This window comes from Sitodiplosis mosellana, unplaced genomic scaffold (genome assembly GCF_009176505.1).
Source record: "Sitodiplosis mosellana isolate CC-2019 unplaced genomic scaffold, AAFC_SMos_1.0 Smas_scaffold_6191, whole genome shotgun sequence".
In the NCBI taxonomy this organism is placed as follows: Eukaryota; Metazoa; Arthropoda; class Insecta; order Diptera; family Cecidomyiidae; genus Sitodiplosis; species Sitodiplosis mosellana.
In genome coordinates, this window is record NW_022601432.1 from 4,698,203 (window position 1) to 4,717,948 (window position 19,746).

General features: G+C 36.8%; 2 protein-coding genes across 7 annotated transcripts; one reads left to right on the plus strand and one right to left on the minus strand.

The window, feature by feature from the left end:
* Nucleotides 1-159: 159 nt before the first annotated feature.
* On the minus strand, nt 160-2,621 carry LOC129576787 (DNA polymerase interacting tetratricopeptide repeat-containing, protein of 47 kDa). Its single transcript, XM_055462491.1, has 6 exons — nt 2,264-2,621; nt 1,911-2,200; nt 1,356-1,826; nt 1,100-1,264; nt 878-999; nt 160-807 (listed from the first exon to the last, which is right to left on the minus strand). The coding sequence occupies exons 1-5, from the start codon at nt 2,450-2,452 to the stop codon at nt 888-890; spliced, it is 1,227 nt and encodes a 408-aa protein (XP_055318466.1). The 5' UTR covers nt 2,453-2,621; the 3' UTR covers nt 160-807; nt 878-887.
* Nucleotides 2,622-4,311: 1,690 nt separating this feature from the next.
* LOC129576785 (uncharacterized) lies at nt 4,312-18,200 on the plus strand. Of its 6 annotated transcripts, none has more exons than XM_055462486.1 (8): nt 4,731-6,330; nt 14,397-14,567; nt 15,339-15,472; nt 15,678-15,927; nt 16,067-16,181; nt 16,686-16,901; nt 17,307-17,476; nt 17,541-18,200. In XM_055462486.1, exons 1-8 carry the CDS (start codon nt 6,144-6,146, stop codon nt 17,567-17,569), a joined length of 1,272 nt encoding a protein of 423 aa, XP_055318461.1. In that variant the 5' UTR covers nt 4,731-6,143; the 3' UTR covers nt 17,570-18,200. The 6 variants fall into 6 exon arrangements, with proteins under 6 accessions (XP_055318465.1, XP_055318463.1, XP_055318461.1 ...); XM_055462484.1 differs by lacking the exon at nt 4,731-6,330 and adding an exon at nt 10,684-12,738; XM_055462485.1 differs by lacking the exon at nt 4,731-6,330 and adding an exon at nt 10,686-12,738 and having other exon boundaries at nt 16,067-16,175.
* Nucleotides 18,201-19,746: the final 1,546 nt, after the last annotated feature.

Sequence of the window (19,746 nt, forward strand, 5' to 3'; positions counted from 1 at the left end):
TTTCGACCGAGTTTTTTTTTCTGGTCGATGAAAACACGGACGTTTTTGTGATTTATTGTAAGGCACGATGGTTGGGCAGCAACGAGCTAATATTTCTTTGCATCACACAATCCAAAATTCCAATCAAGAAACATTTTTGAGATAAAATTCCTAAACCTAGTGCTGAGGATGTTGTGACTTTTATTGTTGCATCTTTGAAATCGCTCAATTTGTATAACGAAGTAACGTTTTTTTTTCATCGGTATGTCAGCAAATCAACTGATTACTAAATGGCACACATACATTTCATTCAGTATTGAATAATCATTTGAAAATCTCATTCGATTATATAAATTGATTGAGTGCGCGCGTGCGCGCACTCAATAAAGAATCGTTTATTACAGTATTGAAAAGCATGCAGTACTGTGTCCTCTCGCGTTTGTTGTATTTCGATTTGTCATCATTTAAATTCGTAGTAATTTTGCGATGATGACGCAATTCATTAATAGAATAGCACAGACGCCGCAGATATGATTCGTCGCTCGCTCGATCGCTCTCTCTCTCTCTTTCTTCCTCTCTATCTGTATCTCTCGCAATGTATTTCGCAACACACTTCGGATTAACAGTTGGCAGCGCAAACGTGTGGCTCGTCAAACCGTATATCATATTTTTGCTCTTGTTTAAATCGGTCTGCCGATGAAATAAATGTAGCGTTGAAAATGTGAAAACGGAATAAAGCGGCAGCTAAAAGTAAAGCGGACGTCACCAATGCAATCAAATTGACTCAAATTCAATTATTTAAATGCATGTTTATGAATTGAAAATCGCCTAGAATTTATTAAAAAATAAAATAGAAATTAAAAGAACAATATGTATGGTAGATTTGCCGAAAAATTACAATAATTTTGTTAAAATTTCATAATATTCAGTCGTGTGCGCTCTTGGCTGACAAAACGTTTTTCAGCCTCGGATGCTTTGGTCACGACATGAAACGTAAGAACGCCACGGCCCACCAAGAAGCTACAAAGAGAATCAAAAGAATGCGCATTTAGAATAAAATTGAGAAAGAGAGAGAGAGAGAAAGGCACATGATTGCATATCATCGCAATGAGACACTCACTCCTTATCGACAGTGATTTCCTTAATCGTTTTCCGTACATCGACTCGATGTAGCGTTGCATTGATGCGATTCTCAAAGTACACATTCACCGTATCGGGTTTGTATTTATACGATTTGTCCTGTGGCATTCGTTCCGCAAACAGATCACATAAAATATCATTGATTCTGTGGACGAAAAATGTGAAATGAATCAAAATTGAAAACAACCCACCCACCAGTACAAGGTTATGATGCCAATAATCTCATCGTCACTTACGTATTATTATCATAGATTTGTTGTTGAAAGTCGCAAATTTCAAATTCTGGATAGCAAAAAATCGCTGGCCAACGTAGAAAGCCTTCGTCAGTCATTTGAATGGAATGCTCTTCAAGAGGTAGGTATTGTGGCTTAATAAGATCTTCATACGATGATGTGTCAAGCTGTTCTTCGAATTTAATGCCTCGCGTTTTAAGCGCTTCGATTGTACGTTTTAGCGTTTCACCTTTGCGCCGTTGCTCATTCTGTTTTTTCCGCTCATCACGCAACTCCTGTAAATGCGTATCGCGGGCCTTTTTTCGTAGTTCCAGACATTTGTCACTTTGACCAAATTTATTTATGTATTTATTGCACAAATCAATGCATTCCTCGTACTTTTTCAAATGTAGCGAGCACTGAGCCATACGGAATGCTGCTTTTTCATAGTCCGGTTTCAGTTCGAGTGCTTTTTTGGCATCGATAAATGAAGACCTACATTCGAAATAGCCAAAAATTGTTAAAAACATTTCAAATCACAAATTTCTTCTTATTTCGCTTCGAAGAAACTATTCTTACCGATAATTTTTCAAAAAGAAATGCGCCGCACTACGATTATTATACAATGACGCGTTCAATTCAATGTTTTCACATTTCTGATTCAATCCTTCGGTGTAACTATAAATTGCCATGCGATACTTTTTATTTTTCATGTCAAAGTTTCCATCGTCTTTGTACGTTGATGCCAAATCTTCCAGTGTATTCTCCAATGGGTCGTATTTCAACTGTTGAATGCCTTCAAGCATTGGATGCAGTTCATCGCCTGGTTTTGGTGGTTCTTTCATGAAAAATGGATGCTTATTCATTTCCTATTGAGACAAACAGATGATGAGACCTTGGCACAGTGGTCATTTTCAGGCATTAAATGTTACCTCTTCCCATCGATCTTCAGGCCAACCTTCCGTGTAGCCCCGTTTCTCCAACGAATCAATAAAATCATCCAGTTCTTTGTCCATCTTCTCAACCAGAGCAGCACGTTCTTCATCCGTCATATTTGACTTGGGCTTCGTTGACGATCCCGGTTGCTGATCCTCATCTCGTATTTCTTCAATCAATGCCATTTTTAAACTAATCGAAAAAAAAAATTCAACACGATTTTCAATCAAAGAATTCAATCCGATTCTTTTGAATCAAATGTATTTGCCGTTTTTTGTTTGTTTTATCATTTGCACGTAAACTAAATGTATGGAATTCGAAATGCGGAGAGCTGATTGTGTGAACTGTCAAAATGATACGCAGCACATGTTTTGAGTGTAAACGTCAAATATTACGTAGAGCTGCTACTGCGTCGAAGCGAGACTGTAAATGCGGGATTTTTGAATTTCTACGTACGTACGAACCGTGTCGCGCTGATTATTGCACTCACAATCATTAAAAACTGGTCTAATTGATGGGAGATTCAGTGAATAAGAAGCAAGGAACATATATTTATTTGTATGACAAATGAAAATGAAGAGAAAAATATTTTTATTAAGCTGGCGTTTTAAGAATCATTAAAAAAAATGCACTCAATAAGTTTTTCCAGTCTCGAAAAGAAAGAAAAACTCAATTTAATGAAGCAAAAGATAGACTGCACCGGAAAATAGTCGAGTGATCGACATAAATCGACCAAAAATGGACAATTTTCGAAACTTTTTGTGTTGTTTTTGGTGCATTTCACCCATAAAATAAATGATTGAAAAACTTTATTTTGGAACGCATTCAAATGGCATTACTTGAAATTACAACTTGCATCAAAAGTCGGAATTAATTGCAATGGTGCAATGGATGGTTTACAAATGATGAAGTAGACAAAGAGAAGATGAAGAAAATGCAAGAGAAGAGAAAAAAAAGATCTGCAGCAAATAGAACAATTGTGGCTAATAATATGCTGGCATACCACTTTATATTGCCCTATTGTATTACATACACCACAGGCCATAAGTTTGGATACCCCTATGAATGAATTTGGCCCAAAAATTTTAAATTTCAAACCGCTTGTCCAATTTCAACATGCTATACGTCGTTGGAAAGGTCTCAGAGAGTAAGTATCATTTTTGGTATTAAACATCAAAATCGGCCAGCTTTTGGTCAAGATATGGCTGATTGAAAATTTCGGCCAAAAATTACAAACGGCCATATCTTGGCCAAACGCCGGCCGATTTTGATGTTTAATACCAAAAATCACATCTACTTTTCAAGACCTTTCCAATGGCGTATTTAACTTTTCAATCCGATGGCCCGTTTAAGACTTCGATTTTGGCTCCCACAGCTCAAAGGCCAAAAGATGGCCATAGGCCGGCCAAATGTTATCTTCCAAATCATCCATTCGGTCAGAATTTCGATATATTTTCATATCCAATACTAAATTTGAAGTGAAAAGGTTCAAAAATCGTAGGAACAAACGTTTCATAGGGGTATCCAAACTTATGGCCTGTGGTGTAAGTGCAGAACAAAAACCAACAAACCGACAAAAAAAAACTGCAATTGGAAATGGTCGACTTGAACTGATTTTCTGCAACTGCAAGCAAACTGTGTCGTTTTCTATAATAAAAATGAACGTACACACAATTTATCGTTTCGTTACAAATAATTTGGAATTCAATACAGATATCAAATGCTTTGACACTCTTTTTTGCAACAAAAATGGGATTTAATCATCAAATTCCACATTGAGATAAGGTAAAATGGAGATGTTTTATGGCAGAGAGAAAAAATATGTGCCCACGTAGAAGCTGTAAGTGGAGTTTGAGGAATGTGTGTTTGATTACATACGGAGAATGCGAGAAAATTGCCTGCAAACGGTGCATATTGCACACTCGCTTCAATATGCACATGTCTGGATGTGTGTTTTTTTCCTTTTGTACCCCATTCGTTCTGCAGAAAGGAAAACCGCGTTTGCATTTAGACGCTACATAGAGTGGCAGCCAGTGATGCTGATGATACGGATAGTTACATAGCACGTGTATGCATTGCACACATTGTATTTGCGTGTCGTGTTATGTAGCCGTGACTGAGACGTATCGAGAGCAGGCAAAAAATTAGCAGCAGCAGCAGCAGAACATCTATGCAGAGAAATAGCGAGAGTGAAAGAGACACACAGCACACACAAGCGATACAGACTCACAGTTGCAGAGTGTGAGTTAGCATACGTAGTGGTTTTATGTATGCAGAAAATAATTCTTTTGGTTCGCGGGCTGGCAAACATCAGCAGCAGCTTAAAGCCCAACAATTGAGAAACAAAACAACCACTGGGACGAATAGAACGAGACCAAAAAAAAAAGAGAAGAGAAACACACACGATTATATATATAGGCTGCTGCTGCTGCCTCTGCTATTGCCACAAAAAGTGAACACACGAAATAGAACATTTTTGTGCAACACTATAACTTTTCTCGTTATTATATTATTATTTAGGGAAACTGGTTCGATGTGTGCTGTCAATTTGTGTTCAATTTTCAATTTGGTGTGTTTTCTTCTCGGTGGTGTTTGCGATTTTGTGTGGTGCTGCATGCCACCGAGAGTGAAAGAGAGAGTTTAGTTCGTTTTAGCAATTTGATGGTAACCGTTCTAAGCCCAGCACAGCTGATGTTGAAGAACAGGTGAATTGCAAAAACTTTTTTGTTTGCTTGGTTGATTGCTGTGGAATATTATAGTGGTGTGCAGATCATATATTCCCCATTGCCTCGACGACCCGTTAATCCTTCGATTTGTTTTGTCAATGGAGTTCTATTCAAGTGCTTCCTGACTTGAATTTTCAATTTCGTGTGCCAACACTAGACTTTTTTATATATTTTTTTTTATTTTGAAAAACGTGTTAATTTCGTATGGGTTCATCGTGATTCTATTGACGCGCTTCAATAAACCGTGTGATACAACAACAAAGTGATGCATTTGATTAATTTCTGAATAGTGCCTCTTTAGTCAGTTCCGAAAGAAAAAAAACATGAAGAAAACACCAAAAAAAAAATGCCATAACCAAACCAGCACCACAGAAACGGTGAAGAGCTAGAAATATTGACGCGACATGCAGAGACTTTTCGAAATAGATCTCAAACGTTTAGCAACAATAGTGAAAACGGGTTCTGAATCGCTTAAATTAAGTGTATAATTTTTTTGTTCGTCATTGTTGTTGTTCAAAAGAAAATGCGCATAATTGAGAATAAAAGGCAAACAATTCGGTGTGTGCAACATTTTTTACGTGTGAATATGCATCTTAAGACTTGTGCAAAGAATGTCGAGATTTTGTAATGATATTAGCAAGAATATGTTTTTTTTTTTCGGTTTATTCGGTCGTATCGTTCGTGTTGCTTATTTCTGCTTGTCACATCGTTGACGGGAGAAGAAAAAACCGTTTGTTTGACGCACAAAACGTCCGCACCGAAGGATAATCATTGAAGTCTGTAGCAAGAGAGAGAGAGAGAGAGAGAGAGAGAGAGAGAGAGAAACGGCGAAATGCATCTGTTCAAATGCGTGTTGACTACTTATTCGCCAAAGAAGACAAACACGGTCTCACTTAAATGATGCATCAAATTCAATCTTTGATAGTTTCAAAAGCCGATAGTTATTACGTTGTCATCATTTGTAATTGGATGATGAGAGTGACAACGTGTGTTTTGTGTGTTGAATATTAAAGAAAGGGATTTGCTACAAAATCGACGACATTTTGTTATGCCAGATAGTGTGAACGAGTCGTGTTGTCTTTTGATTTGTGCTTTGTGGTGATTGAATCCCGGGTTGGCATTTGCACATACTAGAAAAACCACACGAAAAATGATGAATGAACGAAGCGGTCGACATAGCAAAGTGAGTCCATCGCCGGGCAAAGGTGTACAGGCCGCTTACACACTATGCCCAATGAACGATCCGGACATCATCATAACGGGAAGCAGCGTTCTATCGATTCCACTGTCAGCAATTACACTACCATCGAAAAATGGACCGAAAGATAGCTTACATGGTATGTATTTGAACAAACTTTAACAAGTTTTACAAGTTCTAACTTGTTTGCTTCAAATTTTCTGGTTGAATGGAAAAAAATGAGCTTGAAAAACCACATTTTCGTTTTGGTTTGTTGAAAAGTTCAACTGAATGCTATATTGTAATAGGAGATTGATTACCGAATAATTTAAACAGCCGCATTGGATTGAATGGTTGAGCCAATCGTGTAGCTGGGCATCAACTTCTCCCACCACACGATAATGACTTTCTGCATGTGCACGAATTTTCCCATTTTTTTTCTTCGGCAAGTTTATTTTAAAATTTAAATGTGGACGTCGTAAAGTTTTGTGCATTTATTTCATTTCTTAGTTCATTTCTATTTGACCGAGCTAACGATACATGCACTCACTTTTCCATTTCGTTGCGGCAGAGGATTTTTTTTACGAGCATTCTGTTTTTCTCTCCTCTGAATAGGTTTAACGTCATGCCATCTCTCTCTCTCTCTCTCTCTCTCTCCCTCTCTCTCTCCCTGGGCTGCCTGATAAATATTAAATGTTTAAAAAGTTTATCATTACTTTTATCCTTCATAAAGTCTGTATTTAATGCGCAAAAAAAAACAAACGGAATGAAACTTTTCAAATATTTCTTTTTGTGTGTTGTGGATTTTGATGTAAGGGAGGGGAAAACTCCAAGCCACAATCAAAAGGCAGGGAATGCAATAGCGCGCTTGATGTTCTGTAAAATTATGTTAACAGCTCGACAGTGAAGAGGCAAAAGAAAAAAAAATACGATGCAACAAAGTAACGAGCCGAGCTGAGTGTATATTCATCATGCTGCTGTCTAGACTTTTGGCTGTAGAGCTTCGGATGAGGCAGTGCAAAATACACGCGACCATAAATAATGCTGAGTTGACCTGAAAAATACACCGAATCGACTCGATGTTTCATACACATTTTGTGGTGTGTCTCATGAAAACAACAACAACAACAGCGATTTCTCTGCACTTTGGTGTATTGTTATTCTCTTGTATCTATGGCATCCTGTGACTGTGTGTTTGAATGAATTTCATTTCATGGCAAATAACCTATATTATTTATTAACTGAGTTAACCTTTTCTCGCTTTCCTTCACTCTCTCTCTCTCTCTCTCTCTCTCTCTCTCTCTCGCACGCGCACACGCTTTCCACTCTTCAAGACACCAAAAATATCAACCAAACATTTTCCAGCGAAAAACCGAAATGTTACAACATTTGATTTATTTCGTTATTAGCGCGATTCCCTTTTTGCACTCTATTTTGCTTTGCCTGTCACTCCATCTTTGAAATTGCGCTTCTATTTTGGCGTGTTTCATATTTTGGCGTGCTTATTTTTAGACTCGCAAATGAATCTATTCGCGTTTGGTGTTGTTGGTAATTTTTTTGTTGTTTTTGATTGCACTTTATTTAGTGCATCCGTCGTCGTCAACAAGAGCAACAACTGCAGGATTTCAGCAGCAATGTGAACGATATGCGCTCAGATAGAGAATCAAACATTGAGATAGACACTGTGTGTGTGTATGGGTTTGTATGTGTGTGGTGGAGACGATTGATGTTTGTTTGCATGATTGGCGAACAATACCGACATTTCCTCTAGCCTATACCATTCTATATGATATATATTCCGTCATAATAAATCATGCGCGCCGGCATTGTAAACAAAAGGATTGGATGCATTCATGACGCTTTCAACATGTGATTGATTTTCAATGTTTTGCTGATAATGCTTTCTCTCTCGCTCTCTTTCTCGCTCAGTCTTTTTTCTCAGTCTTTATTTCGATTTCCATTCCAAATCCATCGGCACGAGAGAATGTTGGAATATTCATTCTCAGACCGACAGCGTTGGTAGATATGCGATGTGTGTGTGTGTGTTTGAACGCGCACGATGTTGTTGTTGCTGCCAAAGCGGCAGGCTTTCGTTTGTAAATTCAATCAAGGTCTATGCTATTGCCTTCAGCAGCAATAACACGGCATATGCCACAGCGCCATGACATTGGCTTTAATCGACTATCATTTCGTACAGCAATAAGCAACAGCGATTGCATTTCATTCCAACGTGGCCTATCGTAACGATACAACACGATATTCAGCACGCTGCCAACATAATCCAACTGAAATGAATCAAATTCAAGTATATCTAATCTATAAAATAAATCATTTTTTGCCAGCATATTTCAACCCCATATCAATTTCTCTCTTGTTTCTCTCTTGTATGGAAAACTGTCCGCTATTCCGATTGTCATAAATTTCATTTGCTGAACTGATTTCAAAAGGAAGTAGAAATTAGAAAGAGGAACACGAATAAAGGACAACACTTGAATGAAATGATTGGGCTATTCTATTCAATATATATTGTAACCGCGTAAATATATGTGCCTTCAATTGTAGTAATATGAAGACAACGGCGAAAATCGAATGAATCAAGACCAAGTGTCCATGTGTTTCAATCGTCCTTTTTCGCTTATTTCGTCAAGCCATTCAATGTGTGTTCTACATTTTGACCGACACTCTATCGAAAACGGCTAATTAACTGACGCTACCATAAAAATTTAATGAAGCTGGTTCATGTTCTATAAGACAAGACCCGCGCGCTCTTTCTTTCTCTCTCTCTCTCTCTCTCTCTCTCTCTCTCTCTCTCTCTCTCTCTCTTTCCTCCTCCAATGTATGTCAGCGTATTCGTTATCAAGTACATGACGAAAAAGGGAAAAAATAGCGAACAGTCATCTAAACTGGTGTGATTCATGATTGGTCGTAAATTAAAAAATAAACCAAAAACCAGCGCATTCATTTCGCTAGTGACATTGTTCTATTTTAGCCTTTATGTGGTGGTCATTTAAATTCGATTTCGATTACAGTTTCATTTGTTTGGAAAAGTGATCGCTTACAGTTCAGCTTTTGGATTGATGGAAAAGCAAGCAAAAGAAAATAAAAACGATCGACATTTTTTGTATGGAAAATGTGGCTGAATGAATGAATGAGCTTTACAAGCTGCACAGCAGAAGCAAATGATCAAACGAACGAGCTTTGGATATACAAACAAATATTGTTCTTGGTTGAATTGATATATTTGAGTTTCGAATTTGTTCTGGACGTTGCGCACGATTTTCGCTTCTTCGAAAGCACCCGGTAAAAATAATGCAAATAATTTTGCTGTCGACTGCAATAAGAGCTGCATATTTTGTCGGCCAATCGCTTTTGTTTCGACTCATATTTTATGGTCATGCATTCGAAAATGTATCTGAATTGGCCAATGCAAATGCATTTACTCGCAGTTACGTGTGATTTTTATCAACGAATCGCTCTTAGGTAAAATAGCTATGTTTTGAAGCAAACAGGTAGTTGCTGTACTCCGTAGATGTTGTAACATTTTATGAACTTGTTGGGATTCATTTTGAAAAGGTGAGTTATTCTTTTCATTCTCATTCCCTTACGATACATTCTCTCGTCGAAAATAACAGCCAATGGCTTTCCAGCACAAAATGAAAGCTGAAAATTTCAATGAAACTGATGCATGTCCTCACCCAACACAAGACACTGTTCGCCCGCTTCGTGATATATGTCGACGTATTCGTTATTAAGTACATGAGGGACAAGGAAAAAAAGAGCGAACAGCCATCTGAACTTGTGTGATTCATGATTGGTCGTGAAGTAAAAAAATAAGCCAAAACCAGCGCATTCATTCAGTCAGTGACATTGTTCTATTTTGTTGCCTTTATATGTTGGTCATTTAATTTCGATTTCGATTTCGATTTCGATTTGTTTGGAAAAGTGATCACTTACAGTTCAGTTTTCCGTTTAATGGGAAAATAGCGAGCGAGCAAGCGAAAAAGAAAAAGAGGGATAGAGCAAGGCATTGGCAATTCCTCGGCTATGTTGACCGCCGTTGGTTTTGTCATCGATATGGGTTATGTTGAAAACCGTTGTTTGTATCCGCGAAATATGAATATGAGACGAAAGCGACCGAGACTGGGTAAGTGTATCGGAATCTGTGTGTGTACAATGTCTGTTGAGCACCGCTCAACGACAAAATGTGTCATGCATGTGTATGGACGCAATTGTTGTGGCACTTTGACATTGTGTGTGAAGGATCTGACTGAACGCATGCTAGAAGCTAGCAAGCGAGCGCGCGCGAGTTGACTTCGATTTGAATATGTATTCGCTGTTGCCTCTCGTTCCGTTGTTGTTTCTTTTTTAAATATTTTCCCATTTCGGTGTTTCACACACTCACTGTTCACATTTTGCGAGGCAAGCGTGTGTCCTGTACGCGACGGCCCACATATACACACGCCACATACAGAAAGAATAACAAAAACAAAGCGCCAAATGTGCCCGATGGTCTAGTCTAAACGTATCTCCTCGATGATGCGTACCTAATACGCGTGTTCGACACTCGATTATAGCTCCTTCGCATTCGGCGATAATGTAGTTAAAGCGAAACGACGATTTTCATTCGCGATTTCGAAGAAAATACGATAGGGACACACACCGAGATATCAGAGACGGAGAGAGATAGAGAGAAAGTCAAATTAATACAAAACAAAAAGAAGGAGTAGATAAAACAAAGCATCAAAGCAAAAAAAATTTATTGGCAAAGCATATAGGCGTTCGGAGTACGGATTCAACCGGAAAATTGCCGATTTTTTTGTCATTCTCCCTCTTCTCTCGTATTCTCGATTAAATAGAACGAAGCGCATTCAAACTGAAATATTTGAATAGTGGGCAGTTGATTCGCGAGATTTCGCGATATTATTCGTTGGTTTTCTCTGTCTGTTTGTTCGTTCGTTTGGTGTTCATTTCCAACTGTGTGTAGCCTTGGAACAGTCGATAATCGGCTTTCGAAGTTAAAACATTTAAATTCAATCGATTTTAATATTTTTTTTTTCAACGTACACTATCGATACACACATAGATTGGAAGTGGCAGCGATTCTGCATAAATCATGACGCAAAAATAATTCTCAATGTTATTTCAATGCAACCAATGAAAAAAAGGACGTACATATAAACAGTGGCCGTTTTTTTTCGGTGTTTTGTTTCGCCAAACCGACTTTTATTTGATAAAATAACAATGCGTCATTAAAGTGAACGACAACGACGACGACGATCGAAAAAAATTCGCATTTTCATTAAACAACAGTTACACAAAAGGAGCAAGAGACATAGAGAGAAAAATCAAATCGAAAAGTTAACACATTGTCGACATTAACACACACATATTGATTAATAAATTTCAATGAAATTCAATCAATATCACAATTTAAAATCGTGCCAATCGGATTTATTGAACAATTGAATCGAATGGATGAACATGTCAATAGGTTGCGCGTAGATTAAATAGACTTTTTTCGTTCCTTTCTTTTCTTTCAAACATTTTTTTTTTCTCTCGGTTCGTTCATTTCGGATTTTCACTCAGTCGGCGTTCATAATTTTTTTTTTCGTGCACAATTACACGTTTCAGTTGTTTTTATTTGGTTATTGTTGTTGTTCGTTCGTTTGCGGAGCTAAAAATATCATCGTTTCACCGAAAAACCGTATATGAACGGCAACGAACGAACGAAAAAGAAAGAAAACACACAAACGGTAGCAGCGACGGTAACGGCGACGACGACAACGGTGTAAGGACATTGTGACAACATCGTTGAGCTGACAAATGTGTAAACACAGCGTAGAATACGCGGCATAATGAACGCACACAAAGGCTTCGACTGAACCGAAGATAAAAAAAATAGCACAAAAACAAAAATTGAGCAGAGAAAAACGAGCAAATCACGGAATCTATTACGCACGAAAACGACAAATCCCACAAGTTATACGGCGGCTTACAAGAGCCGAGTGGAATAAGTCAAGAGTGTGTGTGTGTGTGTGTGCTTATGTGTACGGTGTATGCCATTTGCAAATTCAACGGACACTGCCAAATTGACAAATTTACTTGTTTCCATTCTATTTCGCTTTATCGTCATCATCTCTTTCTCCTCCTCATTACGACGATTTATTTGTGAATTTTGAACGTGCAGAAAAAAAAACAAGAAGAAAAACCCAAAATCACCATACACATATAAGCCGCACATCGAAGTGGCCGAAGGGCATCACCTTTACATTAATTCACGGTCCAACCTGAACTCAATTCGAATCCAATTTAACGTTGAGCTATAATTACTCGATTAGTCGAAAAGTGCGTTTAATTGCCGCAAAAATGAATTTAATGTTTCGGAAAAATTTTCGCGAAGGAGCAAAATCGGGAGGCGGTGGCGGCATTAAATTACAACCGAAATCAACACGCAACCAAGTGAAACGATCTCGTGATATGGGCTATGGTAATATGGATGCTGATGTACACTATCGAACGCATTTATTCTTTTCACCAAATCGAGGCCTCAATTCGAACGACTGCGAAGGTTTGTGATTTTACACCGTTGTGTGACCGTTGTGTGCGTGTGTGTACGTGTGTGTACGTGTGTGTGCATTTTTCTCTCTGTCTATCTCATCATTTGCTGTTAGTTTCTTTCTATCTCTCTCTCTCTCTTTCCCATCTTCAATATACGTTTACCTATACAGTATAGGCCATACTTTGTTCTGCACATAATTTTTGCTTCCCTTCATCGCGATGATATCGACTTACTTGCGACACTTATTGCCAAAAACAAAAAACCGAAAATTCTGTGTCGCATACTCAATGTCCCATTGTTTGTCTTTATCCGTAAGTGTGAGTCTTCGGCATGTGGAAAAACCACCACTTGATCATACACACATACACACATGTATGTATATTTCTGTAATCATGTAAACAATTGCCATAATTTTGAACAACTTAACACGCTACAAACAAGGAAAGAGAGAATGAAAAATAAAAGTCCAAACCAAGTGCAGGCCATAGTATTAACTCCAAATCATAAATCGATCGATAAACTATCAATCGATTTCATATTGTGTACACAAATAATCATTTTGGTGTTTTTATTGTCAAAAGCATAAGAAGTAAGCGTGTGACTAGGCATTTTGCGTTTGGCAACATGCTTGAGTTTGTCAGCCGATGAAAATTTTTCTTTTTTGTCATTGTTGTTAAAATTATATATATTATTGTTGTAGATAGGCAAAAGCGGCTTCGCATTGTATGTTACACTTCCCGTTGTATGGTAAAATTGATTGTATGGCTGAACAGTGTGTCGCCGCAGCATATAATCCGTCAACGGAATTGTAACTATCGTGCTGTGCGCTCTACCAACACCACCACCACCATCGAAAATACCCCGTCCCAATCCATATCCTCCATTATGTATATTATATCGTCGATTGTGAACTTCCTCGGAATATCATGACGAAATGAAGCCAATTTTTAGCTTGATGAGCTTATTTTCACCTTTATGTATGCAAAAACAAAACGAAATGGAAATGACAGAAGAAAAAAATTAACCGTATCAACCGGAATTCGCACTACCAATTCGAGTGTGTGTTTGTGTGGTGTTTTCAAGGTGTTTTTACTCTGTCTATTTCTTGGTTTTCTTTTACTTTCATCTATATTACTTGGTTAATGCTCTATAATTATTATAGATATGAATGGCATGTTTGTTTTGGATAATTATTATAATCGGACAGCCTGTTTCATGCTCTAAAACATAAAAAAACGGTTCAGAGGAAGAAAAAAAAACAATATTTACCATTGTTTTAGTACACACGCACACATTTCGGTCATGTTGATTGCCATACAATTCAATATATTAATTGCAATGAATAGAGCCTAAATGAAAAGTCAGCCACAGTCACTGTCATAGGTGCTAATGGTTCAATGAAAAAAAAAAATTGAAGGAAAGAATTCCCCAAAGTTGTTTTCAAGCTACGGGTTTGAAATATTTGCAAATGTACTAGACATTCCTCGGATCATTTGTTTTCATTTTTTTTTACTCATTTCGTCTTTACTCTCGTGCCCATTGTCCCATAAATAATATGTAAACCGAAGTATATATGTATATATATGACGAATGAGTATCTGTGAACGTATCTTGAGTAAACAGAAGAATTAGACGAATGGAAAAATCAACCGACTGCATTTTTTCAGAGCCCCGTTGTGGTCCAATCGGTGCATCTATATCACTGTCGATGCCACAACATTGTGATATAGACGTAGCACAGCCAATAATCGATCGCAGACCATCTGTGTCACTCTTCAGATGGGGTGGCGGCAGTCAAAAACGAAACGATGCACCAACACCGACAGCTGCCAGACAAGGTTTGAACTTCATCATCATTAACATCATCATATAATTTCATTTAATTTCATGTGCATTTATTATAATTGATGGTGCGGAAGTGGCAAGGATTAATTGTTATTATTTCCAAACACTCTTCAATTTCTTTTCGCTTCGAAATGGTCGACCATTTTCATATTTGATACATAAAGACATTGATTTTGATTGTGTTTGTTGTCTTGTTTTGCTGTTTTGAGTTCATGATTAACCATATTGTGTTGTCTTTAAATTTTTCATTCGTTTTGTACTTTGCTTTGTTTCGTCCTCGTCCAAATGGTGATTTAACTCAAAGAAAAGTTTCATTTGACCGTTTTTCTTGTCGGATTTTCAAGAAAAATGTGAAATAATATGTTAATACGTAAATAATTCATAGCATTCTAAGTTGTATGTATAATTTAATATTTGCCATTTATCCAAATGGAATAATAATTCAGGGCGAGCTCACTGTCGTACTCATCGACCGAGGTCATTTTTATATCTCTCATTCAACGTCTGTTTTTTCGTTGTGTTACTTTTTTCACTTCATTTCTATTCACAAATTATTGTTAGTGAATAATTTTATAATTTTGTCGCTGTTTCTTTTCTGCTTTTCAACCCTCCATTTGGCTCAACTGGATGGACGACAACAACAACGATGACGCCGATTGATGTGTGCATGCCATGATTCATCGAAAAAATCTAAACAAAATCATTTGCCCATTTGAAAAAATAAACAACAAAAATAACGAAAAAATTATGTTTCGAGCGAGCAGTTAGCTTTAGTGGTCATGGGAATAATATAGTTGTTGGTACGCGAAACGAACCAATATCGCTATCCACATTGGATCGAGACTGTTTTATCATACCTGTACACAGTTTAGACCGATTTCTTCCAGCTGGAATACCCGTAAGTTTGATTTGGTTGTTGTTGTTGTTCTGGGTTTTTTTTTCTTCGTTTGTTGGCATGATCCCCGGTCATTAGATATATAAATAATTTAGACTTTTAATCAGTTTTACATTGAAATTAACTCGAGTAATTAGACAGAACAGTGGGATAGAATGGACATGCAAAAAAAGCAAAAAAATAATAAAGCGATTGGTTTGCATTCTAGCTTCCACCACCATGTGATTCAGTAGATGTAAAAGCGCAAGGTCCATTAAGTGTTTTAGAGGTAGCCGATCCAAAAGTGTGTATACTGGCACACTTGATGAGTCCATTAGAGCCAATCGATCCGATAATCGAATCACCATTAAGTCATCCGTTGCTGAAGCAACGGGCCATCGCATCAGAACTTTTGACCGAGGTCCAACAAGCAAATACGGCCATCGGCGGAATGCTTCTCGTTAACATGGAACGCAATTGTATGTGCTTATAATTGTGTTAACACACCAATTTTTCTCCCTTGTTTTTTTTTTCTTCTCTTTTCTATTTTTTTAAACGAATAATTAACTTGAAATGTATTTTTATTTTTCATTTTCTATTTGTTTTTGTTTCGTACAGCTGATTTTCCATTCATCGCATACTACCTGATAAACACGCAACAAACTGACCCAGCTCATTTCTATTCGGGTGTTCGTGGATCATCGCTCTCAAAATTTGAACCGAAAAAGTTACGGTAACCATCATGTTGGCCATTTTTCATTTTTATTTTTTTCTCTTTTTCAAATCGCATTTCAAACCCAGAAAAAAACAAATTTTTAATGAAATTCTTACATTTTTTTTCTTCGATTCTCTGCTTCTTGCAAATGCATTTTTTTTTTCTTCTAATATTTTCTGTTTCTTTATTCGCATTTATGGTTTATTGATTGTGTGCGATAAATCGAATGCGATTTTTATTTGATCCGCCGCTGTGTACAGACTCATATCAGACCCGTAAATTTTCGCCAATTTTTTACTCTCGTTTTGCACCTCAACGACACTCTATTGATTTGCACATAAAATCATCGTGTGTCTATGTGTTTTTCGTAGCAGAGCGCACAAACTGTTTTCTGCAACATCTTTTCTCACCAAAACTGAAACTCACATTTTACCCATTCTTTTCTCTTTCTCTCCCACCGTTTTTCTCAATTCACAATCTGAATTGCTATTTGCACATCGATCAAAATAATCAATTTAACAGATATACAGCGGCACATACTTTGGACCTATACTCAGAAGTGGCATCGATATGCCGACCGCCGTTAGCATTGACCAGCAGTGAAATGGGCAGTTTTAAGAAGACACAAACACCATCTACGGGCTACATAATCAGCGTATTTAAAGTGTTCGAGGGTGATGATGGTGAACGATTTGAAAAGAACTGGCTTTATTGGACGGGAGCTCGTATGCTGTACAGGTAAATTCGAGAGTCATCACAGGCATAAGCTGGTTTATATTCTTGTCAGATGTGCAAAACAAATGAATTATACAGTCTACTCAGTTGTATGTGGCTGTTGACTGGCCCAAATTGATTGTCTTAAACAAAGTAGACGACTTCAGAAGTTAAATTAGACACCAGTTATAGTGATTAGTTCCCTTAGAATTTTCAAAATAAAATGATTAGCTGAGAAAATGGGCAGGCGTTATTTCCTCTGCTCAATATTTTGAATCCAATCCAGCTTAGTTACAATTGTTTGCCGCCAAATAAGAACAAGTGACTGTTGGTCATCTGATTTGTATATCGAGTAGCCACATATTATTAGCATAAAGTTGCTTATATACGATTTTTTTTTCTAACACACTTCATTTCGTATCATTTCAGATATTTGCCGCGAGCAGTTGGAATGAGACGCATCGCCTTACACAAAAGTATATCGGCTAAAGGTGACAAAATGTATCTGCTTGTATGCGAATGTTCGGATCTATTGACAGAAATTTCATCGGCCGCCGTATTGATACCAACAATTCGGGCCCGTTTGTGCGGATACACCGGTATATTCTCCAGAACATCTCTATTTTGTTCATAAATAAAACTGATAAAATCTCTCTTTTCTAGGATTATATCGACCAATTCAAGCTTTTTAGGCTAAAATAAACACCAATTTCAAATTTAAAAAAAAAATGCAACGTTTGAGCGTTTGAGACTTTTTAAACAAACAAACAAAAATTAGCAACCATACGGCAAAAGAAACGATCGAATGAAATCAATTTGTAAGCATTTTTGCCATAGAAAAAACTAACCGAAAAACAAATATGTGACCATCGTGCAAAAACAAAGGAAAAGAAGAGACGGAAAAAAGCGAAACGGATCGAATCTGTAAAAAGTCGAATCCATATGCACGCGCGGGCGCTCCCAAAAGCCACGCAAATCAAATCAAATGGAAGAAATTATTCAGTTTTTACCGTCGACACCTGACACATTTATGTGATGAAATTATTAATATACCAAAAAACAATGTTATGTACATAAAATATGTAAACTAAGTGTAATATTTTAAAAGCGTGTATATTTTTTTACTTGCGCGATACATTTGCAAATCAGCTCTATTTTCCAAAAAAATGGTTCGCAACACACACAGGAAAAAATGTATAATATTGGGACAACGTTCAGTTTCTCTTCTTTTTTTCCCCCTTTTTTTCTGTTGAACCAAACAAAAACTTTTGTTGAAATCATTTTATGTTACATTTCGTTGAATAAAATCGTTTAGAAATGGAATTTCGATTTTTTTCAGTTTTTTTCTTCTTAGTTTGACTATGCTTTTTTGCGCATTTTTCTTTGAACGGTCTTTTCTTTGAAAGCTTGACAATATTTCGGCTAAAAAGAATTTTCCGGTTTTTTTTCTAGTCACATGAGAATTTTTAGCGTATGATTGAATAGGGGCCACATAGCTAGTCAATGGTCACCCTTTGCGTGTCCTAAAATTACTTATTTCTTCCGATCATATCGAGCATAGATTGTAGTAGATAGAATGCATATCATGCTCAAATCCCTTTCACACCAGTACTGAACATTACTTATATCTTATCCAAAGTAAATTTCATTGATTTATTTTCTACTCTCAATTTAATTTCTTCACCATTTAAAAAGAAAATCACAACAGTCCCAAAGATAAACTGGTGCAATAGCATCGGGAAATATGTTTTCTGTACCAAATTTCGAACATCGTAGCATTTTCAATAGACAAAATATAGAATTCCACCATGAATCACTTGTTCCAAGAGATTTGATGCAAAGTACACTGACTTTCTTTGAATGGCACTAGATTCAGATAGATCAACAAATCGATTTTAAATTTTGTAGATAATTTGAACTAAGCATTGCAATTGCTTAAAAAAATGATTGGTCTAGACGCATAAAAATGAATTGCTAGTGTTGCTGACAAATTGAATGAATTGAATGTTTGCTGACCGTATGGCATAAATTATTCTGTAAAAAAATTTGGAGCAATCATTTTTTTTATCATTCTAAATCTAATCTTGATAAAACTGGATAAAACACACACATACAAACGTAGAGCAAAAGATGAACACTTTTGATCAAGAAAATATTAGACGCTCACAAAAACAAACTACTCAAGTAGATGATTTGAGTAGGTGAAACATTAAATAATGAAGAAGACTTTCGCCTATGTGCCAAGTTGGCACTGCCAACCAACATTGGCAACAACAATTTGCCACATATTAAATGACGGCCTGAGAAGAAAAACCTCTCCTACAAAACCTGTGCGCAGAACACAAACACAGAAATTTTTTAGTCAAAAGTCGAACAGCAAATTTGCGAGCGCAAAAACCTAATATATTTACAGCGAGCGCAAAAAGCTGTTCGCCTTTTTACTAAAAAATTTCTGTGTTTGTGTTCTGCGCACAGGTTTTGTAGGAAAGGTTTTTCTTCTCAGGCCGTCAAATAGAAATTAAAAAATAATAGAAAAATATGCTTGAACATTTAAGCATTGTTTTGTTTGCTGAATATATAGCAGGGGCCTTGCAAATAACGTTTTCACACTTTTTCGATTAATTAACGTAGATTCAACAGTAATCAGTTCAGATTTATGGATTTAAAAAAACAAACAGTGGATAGAATATGCTCATTTCGAACAATTTTACCGTAGGAGCAAAAGACAAATGAAAGAACGTCCAAGCGAATCTTGATTTTCCTCTAAGTAAAGACAAAAGAAGAGGAAAAAAAGATATGAAAGAGAATCGACGATCAATTTTCAAATCAAAGACACAACAAAAATCGTTTCTTTATCTCGCATTAATCA

Excerpts from the sequence above, each read along its gene's own strand:
- LOC129576787 (XM_055462491.1), bottom strand. The coding sequence starts at position 2,452 with ATGGCATTGATTGAAGAAATACGAGATGAGGATCAGCAACCGGGATCG. Across the intron at positions 2,201-2,263 it reads CTGAAGATCGATGGGAAGAG|GAAATGAATAAGCATCCATT; the intron begins GTAACATTTAAT and ends TTGTCTCAATAG. Across the intron at positions 1,827-1,910 it reads TTCTTTTTGAAAAATTATCG|GTCTTCATTTATCGATGCCA; the intron begins GTAAGAATAGTT and ends TTTCGAATGTAG.
- LOC129576785 (XM_055462484.1), top strand. The coding sequence starts at position 12,537 with ATGAATTTAATGTTTCGGAAAAATTTTCGCGAAGGAGCAAAATCGGGA. Across the intron at positions 14,568-15,338 it reads ACCGACAGCTGCCAGACAAG|TTAGCTTTAGTGGTCATGGG; the intron begins GTTTGAACTTCA and ends TCGAGCGAGCAG. Across the intron at positions 15,928-16,066 it reads CGTTAACATGGAACGCAATT|CTGATTTTCCATTCATCGCA; the intron begins GTATGTGCTTAT and ends TGTTTCGTACAG.